Source organism: Rousettus aegyptiacus, unplaced genomic scaffold (assembly GCF_014176215.1).
Source record: "Rousettus aegyptiacus isolate mRouAeg1 unplaced genomic scaffold, mRouAeg1.p scaffold_m13_p_19, whole genome shotgun sequence".
NCBI lineage: Eukaryota > Metazoa > Chordata > Mammalia > Chiroptera > Pteropodidae > Rousettus > Rousettus aegyptiacus.
In genome coordinates this window covers 3,436,145-3,460,665 of record NW_023416294.1, presented here as the reverse complement: position 1 = coordinate 3,460,665, position 24,521 = coordinate 3,436,145, and the positions used below count along the sequence as shown (strand labels likewise).

At 54.9% G+C, this 24,521-nt stretch overlaps 1 protein-coding gene across 4 annotated transcripts in view; it reads left to right on the top strand.

Moving 5' to 3' along the window:
- The window catches only part of STS (steroid sulfatase), a 96,461-nt gene that overhangs the window by 45,160 nt on the left and 26,780 nt on the right, over window positions 1–24,521 (top strand). For all 4 annotated transcript variants that reach the window (XM_016123774.2, XM_016123772.2, XM_016123773.2 and 1 more), the window contains exons 3-6: window positions 1,838–1,959; window positions 2,068–2,190; window positions 4,196–4,619; window positions 11,307–11,443. In XM_016123774.2, the coding sequence (XP_015979260.2) occupies window positions 1,838–1,959; window positions 2,068–2,190; window positions 4,196–4,619; window positions 11,307–11,443 (806 nt within the window). The remainder of the gene's footprint in view (window positions 1–1,837; window positions 1,960–2,067; window positions 2,191–4,195; window positions 4,620–11,306; window positions 11,444–24,521) is intronic.

Genomic DNA, 24,521 nt, shown 5'->3' with positions numbered 1-24,521 from the left:
GGCTCAGCGGTGAGTGTCTTTGCTCCGGCCTGAATGTCTCCATCCGGTGTTGCTCGTTGTTTTAAAAATGTGTGACATCCGTGAGGATTTCGCTCACGTGCACAGGGATGAGGTCTGCGGTCAACGTTCTCATAAAGTTTTACTTGGCCACGAACGTTTCTTATCCCACCTTTTGCCTCATTTTATAAGAAGTTTACGTCTCACCGTTTGCCGTCTGTGACGCAGACCTTGTCAGTCACTTAATTTTTCTATTGGAATAAGTTTTATGTTTAGTCTATGCATGATTTTTAATATACTACTAAATAGAATATTAATAATGCTAAATGTAATATTCATATAATGTTAAAATAGTCGTAAAGTCTACTGAGATCATCAGGTAACTATTCCTACGAAGCTGTCTTAATTTAAAAAAAAAAGAATTCCAGTCGAGCCTTTAAGGTTTAGTTTCTACAGATTATCCAAAGGAAAAAGAAAAGTCTATAACACTCCCAAAGAAGAATTCCGGGCAACAGTTACCCCCAAAGTCCCTCGCGCCTCCTAGTCGCTTGCCGCTCTTTCGGAATTATGTTTTCACGTCACGTTTTCTAATACCGCACTCCGCATGCGTCAGATTTCGTCCTCTGTGGCCCGGCGCAGGTACCGACAGGTGTAAAGCCAAACTGACAGTTTGTGGCTTCTGAGCATCGGGTGGTTCTAGGCAAAAGGCACGAAGCGGGAACGTTGACCGTGCCACGCGCACGCCGGGCTCGCAGACGGAGGCCCGTGCGCGTTGCAGATCCGGCGACACACTCTTCCCCTTCCAGCGACGCAGGGCCGCGGACGCCTCTCTGTGGACCCTGGAGCGGGGAGGCGGGGGGTCCCCAACAATGAGCAGCACGCACACGTGCTCCCCGACCCCCGCGGGGCGCCACGTCGGAGGGCGGCCCGAAGAGCCACGTCGTCTCTTGATGGCCAGGGCGGCATGGCCCGCAGGGAGCGGAGCTCCATCTCCTACACGTGGGACAGGCCCCTGCCATATGACACGGGAGGCCCCAAGAGGCCCCCCGAGAGCCTCATCTATGCCCAGAACTGACGGATGGAAAAGAGGCAGGCGGGCCGGCCGGCACGGACCGGGGCTCCCGGGGGCGGGTCTGGGATCAGCTCGGCGTGGGCCGCTGCCTCGGACACGCTCGGTCCCGAGTGCCAGGGTCTGCAGGGCCCGCCGCCAATGCTGGCTGGAGCGTTCCGGAGACCGGGCGCGAGGACGCTTCTCTCGCCTGGCGCGTCTTCCGAGGAGCGATCCCGTGAGCGCGTAGTGAGCACAAAACCGCGAGCCCACGGAGCGCGCCAGGGGCTCACGGCATGGCCCCTGCCACCCTGGGGTGCGTCCCTCCTCCCTGGACCTGGCAACCCATTGGTTGACGTTTAGGGATAAATACACACGGGGTCCCCTTGTTCTCTGCTCCACGGAGGCGGGCACTGCCGGCAGCTGCTCTGCGGCCTCCCGTAGCATGTGGGTGGAAGGGAGAGTCAAGCCGTCCCCAGGGCTCTGTCCTTTGGGGCCACGGAGGTCACTGGGGGCTCACGGGAGCGGAAGGAATGAGTCTCTGGTGCCGCTCACCCCCCTGCTCTGTTCTACTCCAGGGCTAAGTGGACAGGTGCAGAGCCCATGGCTCAGCGCGGTTCTATTGTCTCTCGTTCTGAGTCCTGGCCCCGCGCCCCCTCTCCCGTTCCCGCCCCTCTCCCGGCCCGCACAGCCCCGCGCGGCCCCTGGTGCCCTGGACCGACCCCCTGCGAGAATCCCCGGAGAAAGCCGCCTCCCCGCAGCCCTCGGAGCCACACGGTTGTCTCATTGCAGGACTCCCAACATCGACGCCTTGGCCGACGCGGGCGCGAAGCTCACGCAGCACCTGGCGGCGTCGCCCCTGTGCACGCCGAGCAGGGCAGCCTTCATGACCGGCCGCTACCCCGTCCGCTCAGGTGAGCTCCCGGCCGCGCGGCCCTGGCCGCCGACCTCCCGGGGCGCCCCGCCCCCCGGCTCCCGCCGCGCTGGGGCCCCGGTCCTAACGCGTGACTTCCCCGCTGCAGGCATGGCGTCACAGTCTCGAGTCGGGGTGTTCATCTTCTCGGCCTCCTCTGGGGGACTGCCCGCCAGCGAGACCACATTCGCCACGCTCCTGAGGAACCAAGGCTACTCGACAGCTCTGATAGGTGAGGGCAGCTGCGGAGGGGGCCAGGGCCCGGGCACGTCGGCCGGGGGGCGTGCGGGCCGACGGCAGCCTTCTTAGGGTCGGCGTCGCGACTTTAAATGGGGAAGAAGTCATTTCGGTTCTGAATGAAAACCCAATGCCCCCGTCTGTGCTTTCTGAATGTGTAGATACGTGTGATTATGTGCGTGTGTGTGTGTGTGGACGGATGAACAGGTGGACAGGTACACAGAAGATAGATGGATAAGTAGGTGGAAATGGATGGGCAGACGTATAGATGGATGGGAGATAGATAAATAGATGATAGGTAGGTAGGTGGATACATAATAGATTAGATAGATAGATAGATAATAGATTAGATAGATGATAGATAGATAGATAGATAGATAATAGATTCGATAGATACATGATAAATAGATAGATAATAGATTAGATAGATGATAAATACATAATAGATTATAGATGATAGATTATAGATAGATTAGATAGATGATAGATAGATAGATAATAGATAGATTAGATAGATAGATGATAAATAGATAATAGATTAGATAGATAGATGATAGGTACATAGATAGATAGATAGATAGATAGATAGATAGATAGATAGACAGATAGATAAAAGATAGATAGATGATAAATAGATAGATAATAGATTAGACAGATAGATGATAGGTACATAGAGAGATAGATAATAGATTAGATAGATAGATAATAGATAGATTAGGTAGATGATAGGTAGATAGAGAGATAATATATAGGTTAGATAGATAGATGATGGTAAATAGATAGATCCATAGATCCATAGATAGTAGTGACAGACACAGATGGATGGACAAATGGACGTATGGGTATATGTAATGATAGATAACATAACTGAGAGAGATGAGGGTGCACAGCTAAATAAATGAGATGGATGGATGGATTGTGGATGATGAATGATTCATTGATGGATAGACGGACGGATGGACAGATGGGACAGATGACGGATGCATGCATGCGTGTGTACGTACATACATACATACATACATACATACATACATGCATAGACAGACAGGGAGCCCACGAAAACGTATACACGCCATGCTATGGATAAAGATTTTCGTTTTTCATTCTAATACGAAAATTGCGTCACGATTCGCCTCAGTCGATGTTCCCGCGTCGATTTTGTCCCAGTGATTTGCACGGCGCCCTCTTCCATTTGACCCGACGAGGTCGTGTCTGCGCGGTTCGCCGGACGAATCCTACGACATGTCGTAGGAGCAGAACGGGCATTCTCGTTCCTCACACATCTCGTCACGAAACCGGGATCATTTTTCCTTTTCGAGGCTCTCACCAATTTCCTGGTCTAATTAACATTTTATAACAAACGTTCACAGGTGCTTAAAATAATTGCCGAGTTATGGATACGATGTCCTCGTGCCTCGGGCTAATTTTTCGAGAGCGGGTTCATTTCCACTTTTAGCATTCAGGGAACAAAAATCAAGTTGCTTCGCAAGACTTTAATTGTAAGAAAATGCATTTAGCAAGCACCCATCCCAGAAAAACACTGCGTGTGCCTGTGCAGTTACGTCTCCTGCCCGTGAAATACGTTAGGTGTCCAGCTTTTGTTTTGTTCTGTTTTGTTTTGGTTTTGTTTTCTTTTCTTTTCTATTCTATTCTATTCTATTCTATTCTATTCTATTCTATTCTATTCTTTTCTATTCTTTTCTTTTCTTTTCTACTCTACTCTACTCTACTCTACTCTACTCTACTCTACTCTATTCTATTCTATATTTTATTTTATTTTATTCCTCAGTCACTAAGCGGCTTTTCGTTTCCTGGTAGAGTGAGTAAGTTCACACCGTAGCGTTGATGCTAAAAGCAGCGAAAGCGAGGGGAGCCCGAGGGCGGGTCCTCGGGCCGGCGGACAGGCGGAGCTGTGCGCGTGCAGGTGGGGGCGGGAGGCGACCTCCCCTCAGGGCGCGCTGTCCCTCGGGCCTGAGCGCATCGCCCGCGTGTGTCCGCAGGCAAGTGGCACCTCGGGCTGCACTGCGACAACAGCAGCGACTTCTGCCACCACCCGCTGAGCCACGGCTTCGAGTACTTCCACGGGCTCCCGCTGACCAACCTGCGGGACTGCAAGGCAGGCGCGGGCAGCGTCTTCTCCTCGGCCGTGCGGCTGCTGGCGCTCGTGCCGCTGCAGGTCACGGCCGTGGCGCTGGCCACGCTGGCGGCTCTGGGGCGCCTGGGGCTGCTGCGCGTGCCGCGCCCCGTCTTCGCCTGCCTGCTGCTGCTGGCCGCCGCCGGCCTCGGCGCCCTGCTCGGCTTCCTGCATTTCTTCCGGCCGCTGAACTGCTTCCTCATGACGAACCGCGAGGTCACGCAGCAGCCGCTGTCCTACGACAACCTGACGCAGAGGCTCACGGCGGACGCGGCGCGCTTCATCCGACGGTGGGTACCGCCGCTCGAGCCGCCGCCGCCGCCGCCCGCGGGGTCCCCACGGGGCGGGGGCCGGGCCGGGCCCGCAGCCGCCTGTCCCCTGCACGTGCGACGGCCACCGCGGCCAGGCTCCGCGGAGGCGGCGGCGAAGGGCACGGCACGGCCGGGCCAGGTGGCCTGACCGAGGGAAGGAGGGGGAGGCGCCTGCTGACCACCATGTCCTGCACGCGGGACGCTGTGGGTTCGGCGGTGCCTGCGGGAGCCCTAACCACCGGCTGCCACACGCAGACACGCGACCCTCGGGGGCGGCCGGCCGCGCCTGGTGCCCGCGGGGTTCGCGTCAGCCCGGCCGCAGCGCGACCGCCTCGGGTAGCTTCGTACGTGGTTCTGCGTAATGGGTGGCCCTGGTAACGCTCCACGGGAGACTCAGAAGAGAGGAGGAAAGTCCCCGACTGTGGTTATGGGGTGCGACCCCTCACAGGGCGTCAGGAGCACCCGACCGCTTGCCGAAACTGGACACGGCCGGTCTCGCCCGGGGACGGTCCTTGAGTAAGGCCACACATCTTCACGTGAACGAGCCGTCCGCGAGACTCTAAACCGCGTGGACCGTAGAATCCTCTGAGAAATACAGGAGCATGTTTGGGGCATAGTCTTGCTATTTTGGACAAACGCCACAGCCGTTATTATGCCCCCAGATTTCTCTAGAAGGTGATACCAAAGTGTGAGCTAATGCGACAGCTTTAGAATGTTACGAGATACGTATCTTTCATCATCGCCCAAAAAGACGGACACAGATACTTAACAGGCTTTCTCAAATGATGCTTTTCTTGAAAGAGTAATAGCATCTGATACTTCCCGTTTGCATCCTGTTTTAAAATTCTCTGGTCGAGACTCTAAATGGCTCACCATCTGCATGACCAATGAAGTCCTTTCCTCGTGGGTTCAGTGTACGTACTGTATTGTATCCGTAAGCGAATGGCCATTCTAGCACACAGCGGGGTCCCAAGGATTGCAGACCCCTCCACGTACGTGAAAACGTAGCACTCTGCTGCTCGGCGAAATTTCTGCAATAGCCAAATCACTTTCCACCCACCAGAAATCCCTCAGAAACCCAGAGGAGATTAATAGTGCAATGCCCGCTTTCAGAGTGAATCAGATGTTTACAACAGGTGTTTTTGTTTTGTTTTGTTTTGTTTTTGGACAGAAATGTAGCTGTAGAGTATAAGACTATTCATGGATTACAAGGCGTCTTGCTGGATTCCTCGGCACGTGATTCTGGGAAGGGAGCAAACCACATGTGATTCTTATGAGGCTATTGAAGCCCAACCGGTTTGTCTTGATTTTACTGAGGTTTCTGAAATTTTATTCCGGAACCAGAGACTTAATATGTTCTAGCAATACCGTAATTAGAGGTTTTCAAGTTATTCTCAAGGGGTTTGTTCTTCAAAAGAGATGATTCCAGTGTAAATGGCTGTCCCCCTTTTCGGAGCAAGGCATGCGTGATCCATTTTAGTGGAAATACTTGTATGTATATACCGCGAAGCTATTCGCAAAAACAATCTTCTACGTACGTTAAGCCAAGTCACAAAGATTTAAAGCAGCCAGGTAGACTCATCCTTGGGTAAAATCGTAGTTTCGTGTTACATTAGATATGGGATTCACAGAATGCGAGACCCCACAATCTTGAGAGAATTGCCTCAACGTGTCGCCAAAGGACGATCGCGACGGCGACATCCCCGTATTTGTGAAAGTGTTTTTCGAGCTCTGGAAGACTCGTTTCTCCGAGTCATCTCTTTGAGCAGAATATCCTGACCCGTTTAGGCAGGGCGTACCACCTGTGTGAGTGAGGAACAGGTTTAGAGTTGGTCAGAGGCAGAAGAAGGAACGGTGATCCAAGCAGGGACCGTGTTTGCGAAATTCATTCAAGTGCTTTGGGAGTCGACATTTTCCCAGTTGAATCCGGTGCCTGATTTCGATGTATTAACACAAAAAGCTGTACTGGGGACACAGTCCCTGCTCGGTTCATGGGTCACAGCCCACGAGGAAAATGATTTAAACGCTTGATAGTCTCTCTCTAAATCTTGTTTCCGAAATGACTTGGTACTCGAGGGCTGGTTCTTGAGATGCTAACTAGCGTCGTGACGATGGGAATGACCGGGCAGAAGGTGAAGATGCTCCGTCTTTCCGCGATGCTCTCAAATGAGGTCCCTTGAGCCAGAGCCGGTGTGTGCCCTGGGGTGCCAAGTGCACACGTCCGAATCGAGGAGGGGGTTGGTTTGCAATATATAATTACGCACTCCGTGATCCCTCACCCTAATTGACTCTTTTCGGGATAAAATTTATCTCGGGGAGATGCTTGAACTCTTAGAGAGCAGGATAATTAGCTCACTGTATGTTGTTAGCTGTACCGTAATTCAAGAAACAGGTCATCCTAATACGCTTTAATTAGCGAGAAATTCTTGCTCTTCTCACAGGCAGGGATGAAGCGTACACTTCTGAGAGGCGCCCAGCCCTCCTTATGGGCGCTGAATGATGGGTGCTCCACCCATCCAGCTTTCTCCCTCGGCCTCGAGGGACGTTCGCGTGTACCTGACCTTTCCAGTTATACGCCAGGCGAGGTAGAGACATACATTGTGGAGGGCACGTCTCACACACATCACCTCTTTGTGCTACAAAACAACCCTGCGAGTGTGTAAAGAGGCGTTGTCTTGTGAGGAGCCAGAGTCTCGGAGCTGGTGCGTCCTCAGCCGCAGCCCCGTGGGTCACGGTCCGGAGAGCTAGATCTTCGCGAAGCGTCTTCTCGGTCATGGACCATAAGGAGCTTGGTGCCTTCTCGGCGATGCCATATCCTTGGCTGACTTGCTGATCAGTTCTGGGTGCGGGTGAGCTGGGAGAAGAGTCAGGAATTGGACACCCCCTTCTCCACGTGTCCCCAAAGGAGAATGCCTCCCAGTCTAATGCTGGCAATCTGATCATTATCAGGATGATGGAGAAGTATCCGGGTATTCCGAAAAGGAATAACGGCTACGTGGCTATGGGTAAATTTATCAAGTTAATTTCATTCGCAAAGGAGTTTCCCTTCAGTGCAAGTCAAGGCCACACATCAAAAGGTTGTTCAGGTAGAACGAGAAGTACTTCCTCCATCGTTCTCGGTAGCGGCAGGCGAGCCTTGGCCATTCATTCTGCTTCGTGAAGAGGCAGCTTCACCGGCCTCTTCCGCCCTAAAGCTGTTGAAAACAGTGCTTTGCTGCTAGGGAAAAACACTGTTTTTCTCTGCGCACGTGCACATGGCGACCCTGAAGTGGGGATTTCGAGGTACGAGGCTCCCTTCGTGGCACCCGCGTGATCTGTATCCCTTGTGATATCCAGCGATCGGATTTCACAGTGTCCCGTGAAAGATACCACGATCACTGCGTTCTCCAGGCTCCACGGCATGCGGAGTGCATAGAATCAGGACGTGTGCGTGTGTGTTTTAAGAAGCCACAATTAGAAGCGAAATAATCGCTAACGGTGTTCGGCGGAGCTTTATACGAGGTAGCCTTTGTCTCTTTAACGTTGGGCCACCTGGGAAACAAACCCTACAGAGTTTTTTTTTTTTTCACACTTTTTATTTTGTTATTTTTTATTTTATTTATTTTTATTTTTTTTGCATTCAAAGAACGATTTTATTTTTTGAGAGTCATACGTTCTCCAGATAATTGCATAAATTATTTTAATTTTTCCCCCCCTGTCTGCTGCCCCCCTCCCCCCTCCCTCCTCTCCCCTCCCCCTCTGGTAGCCACTAGTCTGTTCTCCATGTCTATGAGTCTCTGGTTGTTTTTCCTGTTCGTTTTTTGCTTTCAGGTTTATAGCTCACGTGTAAGGGATAGCATGTGATTTTCTACTTTTCCTGTCTGGCTTATTTCTCTTAGCGTGATTATCTCGCGGTCCATCCATGTTGTCGCAAATGGTAGTGTTTCGAATCCTCGATTTGCCAGAGCATTAAGGTCTCCCTGTCGTCTGGCTTTAGCACACACTGACCCCTCACGCTCTACAGGGAAGCCACCGAGACATCGGAATTACGGAAAGTATGCGTTCCCAGGGTGCGTGACATCTTTGTGGGAAGGCGGAGCCCTCACAGGGCCCTCGTGGGGAAGAGTCCTCTTCATCATTTTCCATGGTCTGTAGTTTCGCGGTAAATAAACACTCCTCTCCACGAGCACCGCCTGCAAATCTCATGCCCCACAACCCATGCCAGCGGGTAAATGTGTCGCTGGAAGATACGACCTTTCATCTGCTTCCCCTGGCATCGTAATCTGGCGCAGTCAGAACTGCGGAATGCGGGGTCCCTCTGGCCCAGCCTTGCACACGTCCAGCTGGGCCTGTCGAATCCTTGCGATTTGGCACAGAGCATCTTCGGAATAAACGGTTCCTGGGACGATTTTACTTGTCTGACAAAGAGTTTAAGCCAGAGAGGCATAGGGCCGATACTGATTTTAATTCGTGGTGAGAAAAGGAGATCGGATGAGAAATTACGGGGGACGCACGGGGTCGCGCGGGATGGAAAGGGTGGATTGCTAGAGAATTGTCTCGTTCGGTCGGGGTGAGCAACACTTCTTGCCTGGACGACATTCCTGGGCCGACAGGATGCAAACTTAGGGGTGGAGGGGTTCGGATGAGCCCCTCAGTCCGGGCCGAGCATGCCGCAGGCCGAGTCCAGTTATGGAGGGATGCCGTATATATATATATAATACCTACCTCATATATGTACGTAGGTATGTGTGTGTGTAAATACACTTATGTCTATGTATACATATGTAGAATACCTACCTACATATATGTACACACACACACACACACACACACACACACACACACCCCTAGAGGTCTTTTTACTTACAACCATGTTGCACTGATGAATCCCCAGAGTTCACTGGCCCTGCTGCAGCTGAGACAGCCGATGCCGTATTTCACGGAAGAGCAGGGCTTTCCTGACGAGGGGCCCCTGCCAATCTCCATGCCAGTGCCAGGGACACCCGGATGTGAACCACACGCCCCAGCTGGGGGTCTGGTGGGGGAAGGGATGCGGGGAAGAGATTCTTGGGTAGTCGAGCAAGTGGCTTCTTAGACAGTGCATTCATCCACGCACTCATCCGTCTACCCACCCATCTATCCACCCATCCACCCATCCATCCATCCATCCATCCATCCATCCATCCATCCATCCATCCATCCACACATCCATCCGTCCGTCCGTCCATCCATCCATCCATCCATCCATGCATCCATCCATCCATCTGTCCACCCACCCACCCATCTATCCATCCATGTACCCACCCTTCCATCCATCCATCCGTCCATCCATCTTCACACTCACCCATCCCTCCATCCACACATCCATCCGTCCGTCCGTCCATCCATCCATCCATCCATCCATGCATCCATCCATCCATCTGTCCACCCACCCACCCATCTATCCATCCATGTACCCACCCTTCCATCCATCCATCCGTCCATCCATCTTCACACTCACCCATCCCTCCATCCACACACCCATCCATCTACCCACCCATCCATCCATCTGTCCACACACCCATCCATCCATCCGTCCACCCATCCATCCACCACCTCGTGTGGCGATATCGCTGCACACCTTCTGCAGGCTTGGCAGTGAGCTGTGCACGCTCGAGCCATCTCTGAGCCCAGATAACAGGTCGGGGTGGCGTTTGGGGCGTGCGAGGGTGTTGGCCTCAGGACGAGGCTGATGCAGAACTCTCTGCGCTTCAATGAGGAGCCTGCGGCCTAGAGACTTAGGGCGCCCACCCGGGTTCGCAGAGGTAGTTGACGGAAGAGCTAGAACAAGTCTGGGGGCGACGTGTCGGCCGGGGACAGGGAGGCGGCGGCTCTCGTTGGGCTGTGTGTCCGCTGGGCGGGTTCCGGCTTCCTGCATGCCTCTCTGAGAGCCGCGCCCACCTGCGCTGAAAGGTGAGCGCACACCTGTGCCCGGTAACCCTCAAAGGGCACCCACTCGATGTCCCCGTTTAGCAGGAAAGGAATTGGTGCTGGTTTCCGGCAAAATGTAAAGATTAAGTCTGTGACGTGAAGCCGAACGTGGCCGTGAAGTGGCTTTCTCCGAGGTCAGCTCGATGGGAAGGGGAAGTGGCGTGAGTTATTGATCGCTTTCGGCCAGTGAGGATGTGAACCCCATACCTTCCCGCAGCGCCCAGACTCATAGCGGTTGTCCCAAGGGCCACGCATCAGCAGCGACAGATAACACTCGAGCATCTGCGAGTCCTCACCGATAACGACGCAGCAGGCTTGGGTGGACTCCGAATGTAGGAAAGGCTTTTGCGAGAACAGGAAACTCCCGAGAGCATAGATTTGGGCCAGTGCAAAGACCGGCCCGTCCAGCGTCCAAGATGTCAGCGCCGACCACTCGTTCAGGGAGACCCCTGGGGGGCGGCGAGGCAGAACGCAGAGCCGATTGGAAGGAGACGCGCAGCTCCTCGGTCTGCCGGGCAGCGCAGGACCACGCCGTCGGGCCACGGAGCTGCCGCGGCGAGGCCCCTCTGCCCGCGGGCGAGGCTCCGCGAGGCGCATCGTTCCGTGGCGTTCTCCGAGCTGACAAACGTCACCGCGCCGCGCCGGTCCGGCCCTCCGGAGAGTGGCGGCAAACGCGCTCACATCGCTCTCGGGATTTTTGTTTCTTTCCACCCTCAGGAACGCAGACGCTCCCTTCTTGCTGGTGGTGTCGTACCTGCAGGTGCACACGGCCCTCTTCTCGTCCAAGGACTTTGCCGGGAAAAGCAGACACGGCGCCTACGGGGACGCCGTGGAGGAGATGGACTGGAGCGTCGGTACGTCTGCCTGTCTGTCTGTCTGTCTGTCTGTGTCTTCCGCGTGCACTTAAGGCGCGGAGCCGATCTGTGAATCTCCGCCCACCTTGCGATGCCTTTAGAGGTGGCAAATTTTCTCTCTCTTTTTTTTTTTTTTTCCTGAAAAAAGATCGCGCAGCAAACAGGGATTCTGGCAGCGGAGCAGCAGGCCAGGGGCAGCCTGAGCCCTGGGCCGCCCGCGTCCGCGGCCTGCGGGAACAGGACGGGCCGGCGCTCTGGTTCCCGCTGGCGCTGGCTCCGTTAACCGTTCTGCACGCGGCTCGGCGGAGTTCGGGAGGTGCCGGGTCCGGGAGGCGGGCCTTCCGCAGCCGGTGTCCCCCGTCCCGGCTGCCTCGCCGAGGGTGGCAGAGAGTGACCCCGCCTTCTGCGTCTCTTCCCCTCCTTCCTAAGCACGTGACGCCGGTTCTGAGAAACGGGGCGCGCTGCGGAGGTCGGAGAGGGCTGCCCGTCGAGGCTCTGTTCGAAAAGCATGCATGAGGAGCGCGACCCGGCTCTCTGATCTCTTCTGCAGGGCTCGGCGGCCTCGGGCGCGGGCAGGGCCAGGGAGCAGGGCTCTGAGTGCCAGGCCGCCACGTGGGGGGGCAGCGGGCTCTGGGCCGCTCACTCATGTCCTGTCTTCTCCGGGGACGAGGCGTCGTGCTGACCCGGCTCGGTCCGTCGGGGCCAAGCTGTCCACGTGCCTCCACTCGGCCGGGGTGCTCGCGGTCTCTGAGGAGCGGCCTTCCTCTCCTTTCTTTCTCGTTCTTTCCGCCTTCCCTGGACAGTGTTTAACCGTTCAATCTCGGCGTGTGGCGTCTGGTGCTGTTTCTGTTGCCGTTTTACTCAGCGAATCAAAGGCGACCGGGGTCGCCGGCTGTGGTGACCTCGACTTCGGCTCTGCGTTGTTCCATTTGGCTTTGCTTCGTTTAGGTCTTGGGCGGCACGCCGTCTTACGACGCAAGGAGACCGGACCCGCGCTCCGGGCTCCCGGCCTTTCTTTAACGACCTCCGTGAACGCGTCGGGTGTCTAGGTTTTGGGTCCGCCGTCTTCCCCCGGAGAATTCCGATGAGGCAGGTTCCGAGTTGCTGTCTTTTCCTTTCACGTATACCGATGCAAGCCTGGCTCCTCTCATCACTCCTCAAAGTGTTGCATGTCGATCAATTTACCTTTTTCACTCCTTCTTACTCTGAATCAGTAGAATACTTCGCAGCGTGACTCTGTGGAATATTTCGTCTCTTTGGTGAGTGTGATAATACAATGTAACAAGATTCTTAGAGAAGTCTTAAGATGTTCCTTGGCCAGCAAGCCAGCCTATGCTGCAATAGTCACGCGTATCGATTAATTTCTATATAATTATTATGGCGCACGTGCCTGTCCTGACTCATCGAAAGTCTAACTTTCAGTGATTTCTCTTTTTTTTTTAACCACTGTCCCTCTGGAATAGAATAAAGACTATTTGTCAATCTTTGAGCTCTGTACTAGACCCATATATAATATTAATAGATGACTGGTTTTTTTCCCCTAAAAAACAAAATTCTTCCCCTAAGCCGCTACATTAATTTGCCGAGCTATTTCTCCGTTGTCTTACGAATTCAGTACATCTGTATGTTTTGAAGAACATTCCTTGTTTCCAAGAAAAGCCTTTTATGATTACACAGAAGCAGAGGGTAGCTTTCTGAATAATTACATAACAAAATAAAACGGGGATGTTTGCTTAAAAACTCGAGCTCCCTTTGCAAGAAGCAGCTAACGGAGAGGGCATCTCTCTCTCTCTCATCTGAAGCATTTTCGTTCGCAAATGCCGAAGCACGTGAACAGCGATCGAGCGGCTTGTGACTCGAGGTTTACATGCCTCTAAATCCAAGAGAAGCGTCTAGAAATCAACCTGCAGGTTCACGCGTCCCGAAAACTCACATCGCGCGACCGAGAAAAGCGACCCCCATGCTCCCTGCGCCATTCTCTCGTGTGATCTCCGCCGTGAGGCTGCGAGCTGGTCTGTTTCTCCGGGGAGTTGATACGTCCATTTCCCATCTTGCATTTCTTCAACGCCCTTATTCTTGGCAGGCGGCGCCTGCGTGGAAATGTGCGAACGATGGGCTCGGTCCCAACGCGTCGTGAGAGGGGCCGGCCCGGTGGAAGACGGAAAGGCGGGCGGGGTGGGAAGAACCCCCAAAGTGAACAGAGAGCAGCCAGGCACGGGGGAGGAGCCCTGGGAGCAGGAGGTCCCGTGGCATTCAGGGCGGAGAGCATTTCCAGGGAGGAGGGTCAGCGCCAACCGGACCCTCAGAGACGTCCTTTACGGAGGCCGTGAACAGGGACCAGCGGCTGTAGCTGCCGCCCGAGTTTAGCGTTGAACTGGACTGCAGAGCGAGCGCTGTTTCAGGAGCGGAGGGTGAGGGGCGGGCCGGAGCGTGGCTGTCCCTCTGTGGAAGCACGGCAGGACTCGGGCAGAGGAGACGTGCGGGCTGCGTCTCAGCGCGCCTCTGCTCGGAGAGTGGGATTCGGCTGCCGCGTGATGTCGCGTGTGGAACTGCGTGGTTTTCAGTCTGATGGGGCTGTTGCCGGGGGATGTCGCAGGAGGCGCCTGGGCTCGAGGGTTTGGGCAATGAGGAAGAGGGCCACGAGGGCGGAGCATGGCAGAGGCGTGAGGACCGAAGGCCGGTGGCTTCGGACGAGCTCGGTCGGTGACCGGACGCGACCGCAGGCCGAGGCGAGCGAAGGTGCTTGGGTTCCATGACTAGAACGTTCCGAGTGCCCGAGCATCCGTGGCGTGGGTACGGGGGGCTGGATGAAGGCATGGAGGGCTCTGAGGCAGATCCCTGTGCCAAGGGGACCAAGGAACGGGGAAGGGGCGGCGTTCGGCCGGCGTCCTCAGCCCTAAGTTTAACAACGTGAAATCTAAAAATTCCCGGACGACAAACAGGAAAGGACCCTAAAAAGACCAGCGACAAACCAGTTAAAAAGCACGTGTGACATCTATATGAAGGAAAAGAAATACTAGAGATGGAGAAAGAGCTCGTGCACAGAAATGGATATAAAGGTAAATACCGGAGAAAGAGCTTTGTCGTACCGATATGCGCTATCGGCTTTGCACACGCATCGGCTAGCACTGAGCGTTATGATTCTAGAACAAACAAGCAAAAGAGGAACAAACAACCCCCCGAAAATCTCTGCTAATATGATGAGTGGTGGACGAAGACCGGTTTTTAAATGACACAGGACGCGCCACATTGATTTCTAAAGAGGTCAGAGGCATTTTCCTTTTTCTTCTCAAACAGACACACACGCAGACAGACAAATCTGTGGCCGTGGGTCGGGAGGGCTCAGTATTTTCCGCAGCGCCCCGCGGTTCACGGGTGACGTGCCGGGGCTCTACGCCAGCCGGGCCCCCCACCCGTCCGCTGCAGCCCACCATGCCGCCCTGTTTAGCAGACCAGGTCCGCTTCGGGTGCCAGCCGGGGCTTCTGGTTTCCGAACCCCACGGCATCTGTGACGCCAGTATTAAAACTCAGCTCGAGCAAAAAATTGGATTCGATTTTCACGGCGGTGCTGGTCGTCATTAAAAATCCCCTGGCGGGATTTCAGAAGACTTCGTGTGTGTGTCTCTGTGTATGTGCGTGCGTGTGCTGCGTGTCTGAGTGTGTGTCTGGGGACGTATGTGTCTGCATGTGTGCGCACGCACGGTCCTTTTGCATTAAGATTTTCTTTGACCGGATCCCAAATAACATGCGTTAAAAAAAAAAAATGCAGGAGTCTGCAAATTCCGTGTAATTCCATACTTTCGATGCGAGGCTACTTTCCCAAAGTAGAAACAGAAGTTGAGAGGTAAAGGGGAGTCTCTCAGATCACCCCAGGTTTCAAATGGCAGCCGAGCTCCGAATGCGATCAAACGAGACCTCCAGCCCCGTCACTGTGACTCGATTCTTCCTGCGGCGTCTGCTGTCGGTGGCTTCCCGGGACTTCCGACACTTCGTGGTGGCCCGCCATCTCTGCCCGCAAACGCATCTTTCATTCGAACAGATCCGGACAGCAGAGACGTGACACCGTTTCCGTGACAGACACCGTCGACCTGAATCCCAGGTGCAGAATGAGGTCCTGAAACTTCCGGAAAACCCGGGAAGCGGTGGCATGCCACGGCTTGTCAAGGGCCGCCAGGAACAGCCTCGCGTCTGGATGACTGTGCTCTGCGCCGTTCTCAAAGCGACTCGTAGTGACACAGAGTAAACGCCCAGTTCGCGGGGCCACACACCGCGCTTCGGAGGGACAGGTGCGCACTCGGTCTTCGCGCGTGCTCTCGGGATGCAGCAGGGCTTCCCCGGAGAGTCCCCGGGATGTCGTTCCTGAGATGTAATTGCGTTTAGCTGCAGACTCCTTCCAACCCTGGAGGGAAAGTAAAACATGATGAATGCACGGGAAACGACATAGGATCGCGTGTGCCGAGGCTTGGCGGCGGCGCTGCCGTGCTCCGAGGTGCGCGGGAGGCGTTCTCCGTGGCGGGCGGGCCGCGGGCGGGCGGCCACGCGGGTGTGAGGTGTCACCGCGCAGCCGGGAGCCACGCTCCCTCCCCTGCTCCGGGTTCTGTCCGCACGCCGGGGCGAGGCCACACCGGACGTCTGAGATGTCCGTCCCCCGGCGTCTCGCACGCGCCTTTGCGAGGGGAGCAAACAGTGTCACTATGGCCTCTGCCACCTGCGTACTTTTCATTAAGTAGCAGGTTTGTTTTTTATTTGGTCACTTACTAAAATTTCTCTCTCTGATGACCAAAGGAATGCACGTGATGCAAAGCCAAAGAACACAGCCCCCAGCAACCGAGAGGACAAAGTCCCCTGTGAGCCGCCCCCGAAACGCCACCTCGACCTCGCGGTTTACCACACGGTGTTTCTTTATTTCGTCTGTTGCCGACCTCGTGCAACAATGTTAACACGCGGCCCTTAGTGTTATGAGGAGCATTTTACACAGTACTCGAAACGCCGTTCTGCCCTTTTCCTTGTCCGCTGGACTTTGAACTTGATCATTGTCCTGTCCGCATCCTGTGTTTGACTTCGGGTTAGTCCTCACGTCTCTGGCAGAGACGCGTGACTTCCTGCCGACTTGGCGCATTTTGTATTTCGAGCAGTGTAAATATTCAAATACAGTGACTTCCAGAGTCCTCCCACAAAGAAACGCCTAAAAATTTTTCTCCATCCGCGTAAACTCACGGGAACATTTTCGAAAGAAAAATGTCCCAGTATGAAAAGGCTAGCTAGCCCCAGGGGTATTAAAATTTTGCATTTTCGTAGATGTCGCCTAAAACATTTTACGCTTAATTTTCCCCTTGGCGATGAGTCGGACACCCAGTGATGATCTGTGATAATGCTAACCTCAACTTTCTTATAATCTTCCCTGCTGTAGATACCATGAGTCTAAAGCTGTGTTCGCTTTTGTGCTGGTCAGGTAACGTGGGCTCCTTCGCTATTTAAATTTCCCTTTCCGTCGTCCGCGGAGTTGAGACTGTACGTTTTGGTCCACGGTTACTTTTTCTCTCTCACGAATGCCCTGTCCATATCCACTGCGCACTTTGCTACTGGGTTGTCGACCTTCGTATTGTTGATGGGTTTGGGCCACGCACAGGTGGAGGACATTCCTATTCTACTCATTGCGTGCGGTGGATATTTTCCCTACCTTTTTGTTTGGGTTCTCGTTTTATTCATGGAAGGTTTTGTAATGAATTCTCATGGTTCAGTCTGACGGCCTTTTCTTTCCATGGCTGTAGGGATTGGTGACCGGCTAAAAAATAAAAAAAGAAAGCTTTCTCTACCCACCAAATTATACTCTAATTCTTTTGCATTCCTTCCCAATATGTTTATGGTCTCAGGCTTCGCAGTTAGGTATTTGATCTGTGGAGAGGGTTCTCTCTCTCTCTCTCTCTTGCTCCCTCTCCCCTCTCCTGTGTGTGTGTGTGTGTGTGTGTGGCCATGTGCTACCATTCACTCAGTATTCTGGGTATCGACCTTGGCCGGTCAGCAGCCTCGGCCACAGTGGGACCTGTCGGAGGCTGAGGATGGTGGCCTCGGTGCTGTGACAGGCAGTGAGCATTGGGCACGAGTCGGTGGCCGAGCCCCCACAGCCCGCTTTAGCCCGGTGGCTGTGGTCCGGGGATCTCTGTCCGGGTGGCAGGCGCACAGTGCTCATCAGAGAAGGTCAGCCATGCGAGTAGACGCTGGCGACGAGGGCTCCCCCGTGTTGTCATCACTGGAGGGGGGTGTCCAGCGCCTCGCGCCGGCCGGGATGCTGGCCGTCACCCTGCTCTACCTGCTTCCCTCTGGAGTTACTACCGCTCCACCTGGACTCGAGCTCCCACAGGTGAGGGGCGGACCCCAGACACCCCCCGAGGGATGTGTTCCGTGCAGCAAGGGGGGAGCGGCTTCCGCCATGGCCTCGCGTCCTGCGCTCGCTGCTGAGACCCCACCTGCCCCCCGAAGCTGCGAGCGTGTGCCCGGCCCGCGTGGCTTTCCCCGGACGGTCACGACTCGGTTTCGTTCCTCCTAGATCGGTTGTAACGCCTTTGCCAAGAGGGTTAGAAACAGGAAGGGGGCGGGGACGGCGCCCGGGCGCCGTGTGTCCAGAATCTTCAAACAGCAGTGGCAAAGCCGTCCTGATTTGTACCCCGAGGAGAGGGAGGGAAATGAGGGCTCCTCGGAGGTTATTCGTATCACGTTACCGAACGTGCGATTTAATCAGACGCGGGCAGCTCCCTCCACCTAATACGCGATTCTCACGAGGCTCCTGGAAAGGAGAGGCTCGCGGTCACGCGCCGCCTGTCCCCGAGGCTCTTCTGCCCGTCGCCGCCACTCCAGACTCTGCCCTGCGGTCACGCCGCGCCCGCCTGCCCCGCTAATGACACCGATGCCACGGCTCGCAGCCCGGAAGCCCGCCCGCTGGGCGCTTCCTCCCTCCACGCGTGGGGCGTTCGGGGGCGTCCTCACGCGGTCCTCCGACGAGCGGACACTCTCGCCCCGCGTTACAGACGTGTGAGCCCGGACACACGGACCCACCCGCAGGAGCTCGTCCCAGCCGCCCCTCGCGGCGGGCGAGGGGCAGAAACAGGATCCGGATCCTGTGCCTGGATCTTGCTTTTCTTTCTTTCCTTTGTATTTATCTATTTATTTATTTATTTTTTGATGAGAAAGGGGAGCATGTGGCCACAGGTGTCCCTGGACACAGCTTTATGCATTGTGGTGTGGAGTCTAGCCTGAGGAAACGGGATAAATGGGGTCTTTTCTTCGTCTTGGTCCCCTGAGGTTATGGGCCTCCCTGCCTGCAGTCTGAAGACTCACGCCTCCCAGTCCGCTGGGAGCTGCCGTCTTTGTCCTCGGGACCCGCCCACCTGGGCTCCACCTGTCACCGCAGCCGAGCCCCGGCGTGGGAAGGGTGCCGGCTTGATGCTCTGCGTTCCCTTACCAGTAGCAAAGGCGTTTCCTTGCGGGAGGACTCTCCGTGGAAGTCACTGTATTCGCTCCCAAGCCATAAAAACTAAAGCGAAGGCAGGTTACAAAGTAGCAAATTTTCATACACGACGCCTTCTCGAGGTGACATTGGCCTTGTCCATCAGGCACTCCACCCAGCACGGACGCAGAAAATTAAAACGTGACCCATCTCTGCCGTTTGGGGAGTTGACCAGATAGATGCTTCCTGTACCCAAGACAAAATGTCATGCGCGTAAGGTCGCAAACAGCAGTCACAGCCATCGAGTCTAATTTGGAGGGAGGTGGCTTCCGATGGTTAGGGCTATGTTTATCACTTACTTGCATTTTAAAACAGGTGCTCAGTGACGACATTCACCTAGGTAACCTCCTTTGAGGCAGCCGCGGCAAAATGCGACATTGTAACATCGTGAAAATGTAACACTGGCGCACGTTCGCGTTTGCAGCGTCTGCAGAACAGTTACAGAAAGAGCAATGTTGTCATAATATTTTTCCATTGCGAAGTAAGGCAGCAGCCGGGAGAGAACGAAAAAATGACTAAATGAGAGCACTTTCGGGCTCCCAACCTGAACCGGCGGAAGGCGGGACCGCCTGTCAGACGGCTCTGCCGGGGCCGCGGCACCTCGCCCGCCAATTTCGCCGGTAACAACCGTCTGGGAAACGCCTTTGTGCGTCTGAAACGTCGTAAGTAAACATCCCGCGCTTTGGGGAGAAGAAAATCTTCAGGGAATCAGCACCCGCGACAGCCTCGGAAGCTCTGCGTGCTGACTCTGCGGAAGAAAAAAACTTTCGCTTTGTTTGCATGAGGTGACGTTTGGGTTTTGCTCAGGGCTTGCCGTTTGCGGGAGGGGAAGGCTGGCCGCGAAAGGACCTTGCGCTTTATTGTGAAATAGAAGGACTTTGCACACTCGCGAATAAGGCACATGCTTCCGCCCTGGAAATTCTTTGTCATTTTATGCTCGCGGCGTTTCAGAGAGGGCGTCTCGGCGAGGAGACACGTCTCGGCAAAACGCGGGTCCTGTCCACAGCGGCCGGTGTGGCTCGGCCGTCGCTGGCCCAGGAGGCTTGCGGTCCCTTCGATCCGATGAAAGATGGGAGGCTTTGAGCAGAACGGCGTCCGCGGACTTTTGGCAACCACACGTGTAGGTGACAACTGTGCGTTTGCGCGTGCGTCTGCGCGGCCGTGCGTGCGCCGAAGGCGACGATAACTCAGCGCGTGCGCGACAGCGCGCTCACGTTTGCTCCCAGCCTCTCTCGCCAAGAGCCGAGCATCCCGTGGCTCCATGCATGGCCCCTGCTCGCTCTCGTCCGGGGCTGTGTCTTGCACCCCGGTGTCCTGCGATCGTGCCTTGTACCAACACCGCCGTGCTCAGAATGGCTGTTTCCTGCCGGGGAGAGGAAGCTCCTGGTCCCTCTGGCCGACACTGCTCCCGGGACCCGATCGGTGTTCTTCCCCGCTGGACAGTTCTGGCCCCCGGTCTTGGAGAGAGACCACCAGGCTCCAGGTGTATATGCGCCTAGACCCTGGCGGTCACCTCTGCAGACCACGGTGGCTCCCCGTGGCTGTCCCCACTGCGGACTCCGATGTCCATGCAGCCGGGCAGCCTCCTGGCTCTCGAAAGTTGAATGACTCATGTGCACTGACCACGTGCCCCGCAAACGTGCCTAGCGGGCTCCTTAACACGTCCTGCCGCGGAGCCGACACTCAGGACTAGTCCGCGGTTAAAGACAGACCGGGGACGGCCACAGGGACAGACAGATCAGGATCCAGTGAATCCGCCTTTGCGAGAAAATAGGAAATTTTCTGGAGAAAGAGATTGTTGCAGCCTTGGGCTAGAGATGCAGACACTGTGTAGAAAGAGACGGAGACCCTTGGAGGCAGGTGAGTGGGGCCGGGCCGAGGCGGGTCTGGCGATTCGGACTTTGGGTCGTAATATTTACTGCGAAATTCACGGTGTGGAATATTGACTTCGGTTCTCTAAGTTAATTTAGCTTATAAATCACTCTGCCTCTGGGTTTCACAAACTCTGTGACGACGGTGCCATTTTTACAAAGCCCGAAGCTTACTTTCATGGTCTTGAGCCCAAGGATGGATATTATTTTACCTCGAATTTATATCTCAAAGTAAAATGAGCGGGTTTTAACACTGTTTTGTAAATCGTTTCCATAAAGAAGATTCCATCATAAATTATCGGGCAGTCAGTACCCCAATTAATTCAAACAGGATTAATAAAACATGCCGTAGCGTTTTAATAATCTGAGTAATAGCAACCACACAGTAACAATTAAACATTTATTGACTGACAGTAGCTACACTGGCAAAAGCCTTCGGTATATATTCTGCTTGCTGATGGAAACGTTGTACATGGATGGATCCGTTTACTCCCGATGACCATGGTATGGGATGTTTTTAGCATCACGTCCAGTGTGCAGGTGGGAAGGTGGAGTCTGAGAGGTGCGTGACCCCGCAGTACACGGCTTTGTGCCCAGCTGGACTAGCGGAGACGCTGGACGTGCCCACACCCCTCCAGCCGCAGATAGTCCTGGGTCCTTGAGCGAGGCTCACGTCCCGTGAAGATGTCTGTGTTCAGAATGCAACAGTGGGTTTCGGGATCAGGAGGACGTCAGTGTGGGTATGGCAGGCGTGCTGCGGGTGAGCCCATCCCAGGTCCGCTGCTTGCAGTGAGCACACGTCCTTTGCTAGTGAAATGTTTCCACGCATAGAAACGAAGTATTTATTAGCATTTGGGAGGCTACGTTAACGCGATGGTCAAATAATATTCCAGCGAGTACCAATGTGTGTATTTGGAAGGCGAGGTCGAAAAGGGGCATCAGGAATGGACTTGAATGTCCGGTCAACGTCATGACCCAATTCGGGGCCATCAGAAAATTGAATACAGCCGTCCCCCCACATAGAATTATGTTACTTGCTTGAATTAGTTGAATTAATCCATCGGATTTAAATGAAGTCGTGTATTTAGACTAGTCGGCATGGTCCGTGACGTACGAGAAGTGTTCAACGTATGCTAACAGCTTTATTATTATTATTATTATTAATTATTATCATCATGATTCTCCTTTATCTAATGAGTGAACTGTCGCTGTCATTTCACGTCTTCGGCTTTCTCGAGGGTAGAAGCCGATGTGCGGGACGTGTGGCCCCGCAGGGGCAGCGGGTGTGGGCGGCGTGGTAGAGAGGGCATCAGGAACCACGGAATGCGGGAGGCTGGTGTGAGTCGTCTCCGGAGGCCGTGTCCCTGCTCGGCCAGGGCGTTTGGGGCCACCCCTGCCGTCGGACATTGCTGGCGATATTCCCGGCTGACCTGTCTCTGGAGGTTTCCAGCACCTCGCATCGTAGGCATGGTGCCTGCAGGCATCGGGACACACGTCTTCTCTGTGACCAAGCGTGGATCGCCTCTCAGGACAATTGCGGCGGGTGGCAGTGCCAAGGACCAGATACGCCACCAGAATCGCCACGCCTTTCTTCCCACAAGCCGGCCCAGCGCAGGACACCCACCTGGTGGCATTGCTGGGTCAAGACGGGGGGAGCTGGGAGTTCGTCCTCAGCGCCAGTCCAAGCGCCTGCTGCCTGGGTCGGCCGCTGCTCTCTGCCCCGAGGGAACTGGTGACCGAGGGCGCTGTCCACTATGGCATCCTCCGACGCCCAGGCACGCCGACTGTGGGTTTCCTGCCGGGCGCACGTGTGTGTTATCATCGAACGCACACCTCACCGCTGCTCCGTGTGTGTGTGTGTGTGTGTGTGTGTGTGTGTGTGTGTGTCACGGACACGAGACAGCGACGCCGTGCTGTGTGAGCGTGAGAACTCGCCGGACTGATTCCAGTAATTTCCAGGCACTGGGACGCCCCGGGGAAGGTGCAGGTTCTCGCTGCATCGATGAGCACACCCGAGACTTGAGAGCAGCCCAGGTGGTGCGGGCAGATGCCGGAGCGGGCGGGGGCGTCACGCCTCGCACCCCCGGTGAGGGCGACGGCGGGTTGAATGGAGGGAATCGCAGCTTTTCCGTCACGACCGGGCACAACGCAGAATTTGCCAGACGTCGTAGCAGCTCAGGTGCCAATGCAGAGGGGTCACCAGGGCCGTGAAGAGAGGGTGGCGTGTCGGATGACGGCGTTTCGCGCGCTCGGGGCTCTGCTGCTTAACCTGCCTGGTCGTCCTCATCACGTGGTTATTCTCTGTGCCTCGAAGCTGCGTGGGGAATTGCCCGGCATTCTAGCGCAGTCTCGGGATCCGTCTGTACGATACCAACTGTCTCCTCGGGGTACGTGTCGACATCGATTACACATCTCATCGCACGTGACTTTTCTCCCGAAGACATGGGCCTTAGGCACCATTTAGCAGCTTTTCGAAAATTCAGGTTCTCAGACGTCACGCCAGGGGTCTGAGAACTTGGTCCCCAGGTGATAAGTAAGCCTTTTAATTTGAGGTGCGCTGATATGTAGAGACTATGAACGCACGAGGGAACCCACGTTCTCAATACGAGATCTCGGTTGTCCGCGTCGACCAGGAGAACGAAAAAGTTTCCTGAAATAATGCGTGAAGCAGCCTCATCGGTTCATTTTGCTGACCTTTCCGTAGCTATTTGGAAAGCGATCGGGGGTCTCTTCTCCCCGTGTTCTGAGTGAACATTTGGCTTTAGTGCGGTAGATGTGTAACCGAGTGAAATGAGAAAGGATCCCCAGATGAAGGCGTGAGCAGAACCGCCTGGATGGAGGTGTGAGCAGATGAGGTCCGCCCGGCTCCGGGCTCAGCGACGGGCGTTTCGGCCATGGCCGTGAGGACCGCACTTGTGCTCTGCTTGTGGCGGGCACGCTCCCCTGTAACGCACAGTGTTTGAGACAAAGCCGGAGCCCCCCTTTGCTCCTCGCTCAGGCATTAGCGGTGATGGCAGCTGCCCCCGTGCCCTCGGTCAGCCCGGGGAGGTCCCGAGGTGGGGAGTTCACCCCCGGCTCCCAGTTCCTCAGCGGCCTTAGACATTCATGTCCAGGCGGCACCTGAATAACCGAGTCTCAGACCGTGTTTGATTCACATGTGATCAGGCGAAAAGCGTATCTTCCATTCGATGGTTATAATTCTCTGCTGACATCTCTCTAAAAATATCCTCGAGCGAACTCAAAGGAAGAAGCCGTCACAAACAACAATGGCTCATCCCCGACACACACCCCGCGAGCCAGCACGGAATTTCTGTAGCTCGAACAGGTTATAGGATTCAGATAAATCATCCGGCCGTTGGACTTTGATTTTGGGTCGCGTGCTATTTTTTTTTTTCTACAAAGTGGCAACTTTGCAACTTGACTACATACACTAGGAATATAGTCAATAACCCCATCTGCAGGATCTCTTAGGCTCCACGTAATGGAGGCGAGTAAGACCGAAGGTTTGGAAATCTGGCCCGTTTATTTTGGGACGAAGCGCGAGATCAAGTTTCCATGCATTAAACGGACCTCGCCTCCCACCGGAGACGGTGAATCTGTGCGTGCGTTGACAGCTGTGTCCCGGCGTATGAGATGTTGCCGACACTTCTGACCCTGCATAAGCTAACGAAGAATTGCCTTCCTCGGGCCAGAGGCAGCAGAA